Source organism: Colias eurytheme, chromosome 15 (assembly GCF_061535395.1).
Source record: "Colias eurytheme isolate Ceu_HAF_F1 chromosome 15, ilColEury1 Martin Lab GWU primary, whole genome shotgun sequence".
In the NCBI taxonomy this organism is placed as follows: domain Eukaryota; kingdom Metazoa; phylum Arthropoda; class Insecta; order Lepidoptera; family Pieridae; genus Colias; species Colias eurytheme.
The window spans coordinates 2,503,408-2,513,372 of record NC_142994.1 but is presented as its reverse complement, the minus strand read 5'-3'; the positions used below and the strand labels follow the sequence as shown (position 1 = coordinate 2,513,372).

The window sequence follows — 9,965 nt, the reverse complement described above, 5'->3', positions numbered from 1 at the left end:
TAAGTTAAATAAGAAGTTTTTAATCAATCATACTAGTGTTAATTACAATTTGTATCACAAAACAGAAAACATCATACGTATTTTGTTGCATTCAATTTCTTCTAGAAGTTTTTACGGTAAATTCAGTCAGCCAATTCATGCCACAGCCAGGGCGAGCTAAAAAAACAACTTCTAAAGTCTTAAAGCGGGGGTATTTAAGAGCTAACTGTAAATTTAATTCTTGCAGATTATGGCGCGTTGTTCGTGAAAATGTAACATGAACTGATGTTGACATTAAAACTCGGCTAAGATGGAGTGCTCCGTTCGGCCCAGCCCCACGAGGGTTCTTTCTTTGTGGACACTGCTTATAGGCATGTTCAATATCGCAGGTATGTTGGGACATTTAATGAGTATTTATTACATAATACTTGTTTTTCTTAAGTAGTATAGATGTTTGGTTTTCGTCGTGAGCAATGATGCTCAGATTTATGAAAGAATTTACACAGTACACAGTTACAATGTGCGTGTATTCTCCTTTTGTTTATTGAATTTGTATTTTTTAACAGTGCTGACTAATATCATAATACTTTTATCAAAAAACATGTTAATACGTAGTAGAATCCTGTGATATTAGGAAGATTAGTACGAACACTAATTGTTATATAACTCTTTAGTTAACACGTAATATATTGATGTTTTGAATAGTGCAAACAACTTATTTTCACGTATGTATAGAAGTACGATTAATAATTCAATTCATCAGAGAACAGTGTTTTACTAATAAAACGTATATACGTTATTTGCATAGTATATTTTTATTAACAAACCGTACGAAGCGTGTTGACACAACAACCCCTTCGCATGCGAGATAATTAAAAGAGAATCGCTTACTGACATTGAATGAAAACCCCCTTATTACTTACTAAGCTGGCGATAGAACTCTTTATGTTATGTTTGTTTAGGATTATATTAAATTATGTTCTTAATATTTGCTCTACTAGATAAATGTATAATTAATAAGATGTTTTTAAAATATGTCTTATACCTTTGAAATAGCATTTTGCTCTTCGAGAAACATTGTTCATTATATTATAATAAAAAAGAGCGTGTGTGCCGAGTACCGTGTCCAAAGTGAAACTTCTTTAGCAAGATTCATAAATACCAAAATCGTCGCCTTACTTCGTCACGTGACGGTATTGCGACTTTGAAATTTTACTCTCGACGTGCCTAAAGAAGTTTCTATTCAAAAATTTTTTGAAATGGATTGGGAATATTTCTTATAGGCTCATTAGATATAGGTAAGATTCGATATAACGTTATAATATCTTAATTATTGTTTTAGTGTTTAGCCGTTTATAATTGTAAATAAAATAAAATTAATGTTTAAATGAGAATATTATCATTTATCATATTTTATACTTTTAAAGAATAATATGTTCTATAATAGAAAAATTCCGTGCACTGAGTCCATTACGGCTTCTATACACCGTTCCTCACGAACATTAAAATGTTATATATTTTATAATTTTAAAGCGACCTAAGTCTGTTATTTCTTTAATAATAAAATTTATATATTAATCCCCTTAATGAAATATGTTAATAATATATATATATATATATATATTGCGAATTGCTAGCTATATATATATATATATATATATATAGCTAGCAATTCGCTCCGGCTCCACACAGGTAGCCATTTTCTCATGTTTTATCCTAATCCCAGTTGTCACGAATCCAACTAACACAAAAAAAAATCTTCAAAATCGGTTCAGCCGTTCTTGAGCTATAAATGTTGTAACTAACACTTTCTTTAAATAAGTAAGTACAATGTATATATATATACCTATTTCCTATAATATTATCGTCTGTTAAATAAACGGCTGTAAAGTACACATTCCCTATCACTTAGTGCTGTTTACATTACTCTGTGTTAGCCAATTGGTATAACTAGCTACTTCTAGTTGTTTGTTTGTGTGTTTGTGTGTCTGATTGGTCAAACGGAACAGCAACCTTGTAAACAGATGAATTACTATAATCTATGAGGAATTATTGATGTTCCTCTTTGTAAATGTAAATTATATATTTATTATTTATCTATACTAATATTATAAAGCTGAAAAGTTTGTTTGTTTGAACGCGCTAATCTCAGGAACTACTGGTCCGATTTGAAAAATTCTTTCGGTGTTAGATAGCCCATTCATCGAGGAAGGCTATAGGCTATATATAATCACGCTAAAACCAACAGGAGCGAAGCCACGCGGGTGAAACCACGGAGCGCAGCTAGTTAATTCATATTGTTACAAGTAGAGTTAGAACCAAGTAGACAATAATATGAAGCAAAAATTAACAATTTATACGTATAAAGAAGCCTCATGACTCCAAAGTATTCCCTCCCGAGTAAAGTGTAAGTAAATGAAGGTGATGGTTATCGGTTACCACGATAAAAACTAAACAATCCGGTCAATCAAATAACAATAAGTTCGAATAGTACTTTTAACGCAAACGCAAACCCAAGAGAATAGTAAAAAAATGATATTGTTTGCGTTTCTATCTATACAGCTCACAGACACTCAATGAATATTTACTAGACGGGCCCGTTGTTTTCATTAGCGTGATTGCTACAATCCATTTTTACAAAGTGTTCAACACAAGTGTTTCTTTTTCAGATAGTTACTTTTGTTTTCATCGGGTTAACAAGCTTTTTATATTATGGTATCGCGCTTCTATTGTACCTAGTGTTTTAATTCGAAAACTTTAAGAAATAGGTTAATTGCAAATGCATTTAACTGCTTAATTACTGGAGCATGATTGTTTAACATTAATGTGGAAATCGCGTAATATTGCAGGTTTTCTTGGAGTCGTTTTTAATATGCTTGTAGTGTGGTATTGTGAATGTTGCTTGCTGGAGGACACTAAAACTGTTTTTTTTTATTCATTTATAAATATCGCGTTACAAAATGACCAAATAATAGACCTTTATCTATGTACGTGAATTTTTTATTCCATATCCATTATCCAATAAAATGATAATACCTTATTAAAAAAACCTAATTCTTAAATTGTGATTAGTGAGGCTTTTTAAATTCTCAGCCGCTATGCTTCTAATTTGAACCTTTGACGGGGTAATAATCTTTTGTAAAATAAATAAAGCAAGCGCGACGTTTAAAATAACGAAAGCACAAGCGTCGTCTTATAAAAGAGTTTATAAAATAAGCTAACGCGCTGTGTTTATAAAATCAACTCATACTTGCTTTAAAAAGGTCTTTTAACATTTTAAAAACAAGTTTATTAAGGAACTCAGTATATAGTCGTCAGGATGTATGAATGTAAATTAATTGAAATCTTTTAATTTATAACGTTAAGTAACATGATGTTGCCTCGATGTTTTCATACTTTTCCTACCTATATTTTATGTTTGGCGTTTATCATATTTTCATTTCAGTATTTAAACTGTAGGCTGACTGGCTGTTCCGTGAATAGAGTCATCAAGAATCTAAATCACTTGGTACTTAACATGAACACATTTCCGAAAATAAGTTTTCATACAATGTACTTAAGAGTGTACTCAAGATAGCAAAGTACCTACATTATAATTCATCGCATTGACTGACTTTTACAGTGTTGATTTCGTAATCGATACGGTATTGATATAAAAGCGTGTTGTACACAAGACTCACATACACATTATGATGAAAAGCTTAGGACTAGATACAATTGTTACAATATAAATTATAAGTATAGATTTGAACGTAGTAAATCAATCAAAGTCAATTCGTCCATTAGAACAAGCACTCCCTACAAAACAGGCCTTTACGTTTAGAATAAATTCTATCTACTATAAAGGGTTGAGTAAAAATATAGGTGAGGATGTCAGTGCATCGTTACGTTAAATTATGGGGTTGTTAAATCTCAGTTGGAATTCCTCCCCAGATTGTCGGGAATGCCTTTGAGCGGCGTACTTTGATATACCTACACGTATACGGTTTTTATATCGAAAATGTTAGTAATGGGAATTCGGCTAAATTCTTCGAGAATCTTTTGCGTGTTCTTGAGTGACCGCTTGTGTGGGTAGAGGTTAAAATTTATTGAATAAAAGATATTTATTTTTAATGTTCGCTTTAAATATTCATTCATACAATTAAATAGCTCATGAAATATTCTATGTTACTATCATTCAATTAAAATGTAGTCAATTTTTAAAGCGAATAATTTCATTATTCATCTAAATAAACATACGTCCGTGTTAAAATGTTATCTATTAAATATGCATTTGAAATTGGAAAGACAGGTTCATCCCTGAATGTTTTCAAATATTTTTTAAACGATTTAAAAATATATGACGGTTTTAAATTAATATTATCTCACATTGCCCGGTTCCATAGCTCGTGACTACGCAAAATAACCAATGTGTGAAGCTCCAACTGCACATAGCAGCCTGTCACCTTGACTGACGTAATTGTAATTAAAAAATATAAATAAAACGATGTTTTGGCGCGAAATTTCAGTGAAATTTATGCTACAGATAATATACGGAATTTATGTGTCGTGTTTTTTTTTTCTGAAATTTTTAATACTTTTTTGTTTACTTTTATAGCTATACCTATGAAAATATTCTTCTAGTTTGATAGTGATAACTTATAACATTAATCACTCATTAATTAAAAAATAAGCTTCAAAATAAACCAACGTCCCTTTAGGAAATCAGATAACAAAATATAGCAACCCATAGTACAAAAACTCTCTGAAAATGAATAAAAAAAGATGTGTGGCACTCGGGGACTGCCGCGGTAAAGCTATTGCATGCTATGCCTTCAAGCCACACCTCCGCGCCCGTCGGAGTGGGGAGCGTGAGGTTTTTCGTTACTCAATTTCTGGATTCGGTCCCCGCGCTCAAGGCCAATAGAAGCTATGTAATAGCTTAAAAAATAAATAAAAAAAATCAAAAATATTTATTCAGTAACAAAAATGTTTACAATTTTATCAGTCATTGAGACATCCTTTTAAGCATTTAAATGCTTGTGTTAGAACATCTCATAGAATGATTTGAATGTACTAACTGTTATCATGCTTATAAAATAAAATAAAATAAACAAACGTTATATAATAATAAAATAAATAAGAACAAACGTTATGTGTAACATAATGTCTTAAAGAATATAGCCAAAAAGAAGTACGTATAAGAATATAACCAAAAAGGTTATTCTTATATGTACACCAATTAGATGATCATTAAAACGAAATTGGAAACCGATCATAAAACATAATTCACAAAAAGCGAGTTGAGATGACATGGCGATAAATTGAATCCCAAGTTCGAAGGTCGTAGGAAACCGTATTCGCACGTATCTCTTTTGTTATTTCCCATTGTTACATTTAGGCTGTCAACGTACTGGGAGAAATCAAGCTCTTTAAATTTATAATGTAATTGAAAAACGATATAGGATAATCATTTAGGTAAAGGTATCTATGGAGTATTTATTCATTATTTAAAACGATATTATGATATGGATACTAAATACATAATATTATGTTTTTACCAAGATTTAATTGGAGGATTTTTTTCTAAGTTACTTCTTACTCTTCTCACAAGAAAGTTTACTATAGAACTAGAAATAATAACGAGGTCAGTGTAAGGGAAGGTTATTTTGTAAAAATACTGCTGTGCTATGAACCATAATCTCTTTTATAGTTCTATAAAATATGTGCTTTATTATTTAAATCCATACTAATATTATAAATGCGAAAGTAGCTCTGTCTGTCTGCCTGTTACTCAATCACGCCTTAACTACTGAACCAATTTGCATGAAATTTGGTATAGAGATATTTTGATACCCGAGAAAGGACATAGGCTACTTTTTACCCCGGGACATAGGATAGGTTTTATACCGGAAATTCCACGGGAACGGGAACTATGCGGGTTTTTCTTTGACTGCGCGGGTGAAGTCGCGGGTGGAAAGCTAATGTTACATAAATATGAGCATCAGTGAATTTTATCATAACAAAGATCATGTCGGTACATAATATATCTATTTGCTTAAACTACCTATATAATTATTTGTTACTTTCGGCAAGAACATAATATGTTGATGCATGTAATATTTATATTGTAAGAATCACTGTAAACAAATGTTGGTTGACCAAATAAATAAATAAATAAATAACAGTCACATTGTTCCTCTGTCCGATAGTTCCGAATCGACATGGCCTGTACGTGCGTGTTACCTCCGAGCAGTTGAATTCGCAGTTAGATAAGAACTTAAATAAATCGAAGGAAACGATTGCGTGCGCTGTATATATTTTGCATGAAACCGCTCGCGTTCGCGGCAAAAAGGTGCGTGATTTTTGTCAAATATACGCCACGAAATTTATGAGCATCATGTGAAATAAGTTTTATTAGATAACCCATTCGTAAGGAAATGTCCTCCCCTTTATGGACTACATAAAAATGCAGTAACACTTGATATTGAAACGTTATGAACGCGTAGTCGGTAAAATGTTGACGTAGTTTATACGAGTGTGGAGTTTATGGCTATGAAATAATTATTTGGTATTATTATGGCCGTGGATTATTGGATGGGGGAATGTAAGCTATTTCAACAAACATGAATTCGTGAAATACTTAGTTCCATTGATCGCGTTTGATTAAAATATATTACTGCTTCATTGGAAATGATTCTGAATAGAGTAGGTAATTATTAAACCAAAATTTATGACTTTCTCACAAAAAATTGCTAGGGCTTTTAATCGAATTGGTTTCGGGTTTTATCTTTCTCGATTTTAGACATAAAAAAGCTGTATTAACCTTATTTTAATTAATAAAACTCCAATAAAAAATAGACGCTCGAGTCCAACAGTAAAATCGTCAGTTTGTGAAATCATAAAAGTCCCCAAAGATCGAAATTCCGGTCGGCGAGACGATAATTAATCCTTTACTAATTAAGTGACATCCATTCAATCGTATTAAATCAACAAGCAACCGATATTGACCTTTTGTTGGACAAATTACATGCGCCCAAACCGTCAAAGGCTCGGCTCAAGTACAATTTCAATAGTAGGTATCTGTTTGATTTGTTCTATTTAACATATTCGTTTATTACAAGCCGCTGGCTCGTAGCGGTCGTCCGGACTTTAAGTCCATATAGGATTATTTAAAGGCCAACACACTTTGTAACCGTATCTTAGTATGTGTATATTGGCTGGCAAGACACAGCTTGTTATTAAGTTTTTGAATGTGGGCGGTTTGATCTTGTTATCTGTTAATAATTTATGAACATGAGGTATAGATTATGTTTAAATATAGAAGGGTCGGCTCTTAGACTTATACGTAATTCTTGTAAGGTCAGTAAAATACTGAAATGTAACAGGTACACCGTAATAAGTCTATGAATTGAGTAGGAGTTTGTAGTAGGTAGTTTCGTTAAATATAAGTGATTATTTATATGTGCTCTAAGTTCTCAATATCTAGGTAAGTCTAAGCTTAACAGTCATGGGCGTAGCCACGGTGGGGCAGGGTGGGGCACTTGCCCCACCCTGGCTCTGACCTGGAAGGTACCTAACCAAATCTAAAAAACGTAATTATCTAGGTACTGACCAAAAAATTCTCACTCGAAAGTTGTCAGGCGACACAAAAAATACGATCTAAACAAAAAGCTTGCGCTTCTATGTTACATGATTTAAACCACTTTTGGTGCCAGAAAAAGTAGTGTAGTACTGTTACCCCATTCAAAGCTGTTTTTATTTAGCCAAAATCGCACTAAATTTCCCATCCAATTTCACTTTTGTTTTAGGTTAAGTTACTGACCATAAAAGCACAAAATGCTGACAGATCCAGGTGGAGCTACGCTCGCAATCTTACATAAAAGTTTTTGGCCGATATCTCGGAAACTATCCATTTTAAGGCAAAAAATATAAGGAATTTTTTGTAGGTAGTAAAATTTTACATCTTTTATACCTTGTAAACTTTTTGTAATACTTTCCGTTTACGATTTATGGCCTATTTAATGAGCCGGTTAATCATCTTTGGCAAGTAACTCTTTAAATATTGGATTAATCAATGAAATGCATAGGCAATAATATAATAATATGTATAATATATTAAAATATATTATACATATGCATTATCCATTTATTAATATTACTTTATTTGAAACTTTTTTTTCTAATGCTTTTTGAGTTATTTAACGTTTGGCGATAAATAGTAAATTTCAAGTTACCTATGTATGTTTCATATATATTTCGTACAACTAATTAATATTGAGTAGTTATTTTATATTCGGATGCAAGAATAAAATTAAGGAAAATATTTTAGAAAATGTATTAAAAATTTTCTATAAGTAACTTTCTATAAAAAACTTTTGGGCTGCCACGTCATCCGCCGAGCGGCGGCATTTCTACATTATACGTGGAACACTCAAAAAATATGGGCACTAGAAAAAAAATTTTAAACAAAACTTGTAGAGAATAAAGTGACCTAAAAACTATGTAGGTACATACATGCATTTTATTCATTAATCCAATATTTTAACGATCAACCGGTTCATCAAATAGGCCATAAACCGTAAATAGTAAGTTTTACAAAAAAATTTACATGGTATAAAATATGCGAAATTTTACTTTCTACAAAAAAGTCTAAGCAACATTTGCCCTAAAGTGGATAGTTTTTGAAATATCGGTCAAAAACTATAAGATTGCGAGCAAAGCTCCACCTGGATCTGTCTGCATTTTGTGTTTTTATGGTCAATAAGTGACCATTAACCTAAAACAAACATGAAATCGGAAGTGCAAGGTTTTGCTTTATTTATACTGAGTTATTTAAAATGGTTTATTTTCTATTCACATAGACCTAAATTTTATGGTAAAAAGAAATCATATTATTGTATTAGACACTAGACAGATAAACCATATAATATAAGGATGAAATTTGCAACATAAACGGCTGTAGGTATCTTTTGTTTGTTTTGATTTATTCATTATTATTTCAGCTTGATACCGCCACGCGTTCTTGAAAAAAAGGTATTTTTAGACAGACAGACAGACGCACAACAAAGTCTGCCTGTCGGTTTGTCTGTCAACACACGTTTTCTCAGGAACGCGTAGAGTTATCAAGCTGAAATTTATATCGTAATACTCAAGTCTACGGTCTCTTAAAGCTGTGAAAAAATCAAACTTATAAGCCAACGCAATCAAAGGATACAGCCATTTTATGCTGCAAATTATCGCAAATTTCGACATTCGCAAGGGAATCAAAACCTACATTGTACTTCCCGTGAACACAGAGTCTTGAAATTTGGTTAAAAGCAATGTCTTATAGCACAGATAAAGGAAAAATTTCTAAAACATACATTTTAGAGTTACAACATAATAAAAAGTAGGTTTGTTCGGAGCCACTCGACTCCGACTCGCACTTGGCCGGTTTTTTTTTTGCCCCACCCTGTGCCGATGCCTGGCTACGCCCATGTTAACAGTAGTAGCATAAAATAGTAATTAATAAACTTAGATGTGACATTGAAAACTCGTAATATTTTAAATTATGTAGTTTGTAATCCTAATGATGAGTCACCTCGGGCGGGTCAGGGCTAGTTCTCTAATATAAATTGAACATTACATACTTCTATGTATTTCACAAGTAAAGTAATCTACGACTCAATCAATTGTATATTTAAACTCACTGTTATAAACTGTAATCCTTAAAACTATTCTTTCTGTAGGTATTTGAGTGGAATTTAATTACCATCTGTTTTTTTAAGGATTTGTAAATTTTTGATAGAGTCTATAATAGTACTTTTCGTTGAAAACGAAAGTCTGTTTTTAATTTAAATAGTGTAAAACTGCGAAATCACACAGACAACAAAGGTTCTTTACATGAGTACTAGGAGTGCATCATTCACAAGACAGTTGTTGCATACAACTGTTTCTACTCCTCGCCTCTCCACTCGAGGGTTGTTCAACTATTCGCGCAAATGAATTATTTGCTTATCACTCGT

The 9,965-nt window shown here is 32.1% G+C and overlaps 1 protein-coding gene across 1 annotated transcript in view; it reads left to right on the top strand.

Moving 5' to 3' along the window:
• Positions 1-289: 289 nt before the first annotated feature.
• The window catches only part of LOC149902137 (synaptogenesis protein syg-1-like), a 108,793-nt gene continuing 99,117 nt past the window's right edge, over positions 290-9,965 (top strand). Inside the window, exon 1 of the mRNA XM_090110385.1 lies at positions 290-368. Coding sequence (XP_089966511.1) covers positions 290-368 — 79 coding nt within the window. The remainder of the gene's footprint in view (positions 369-9,965) is intronic.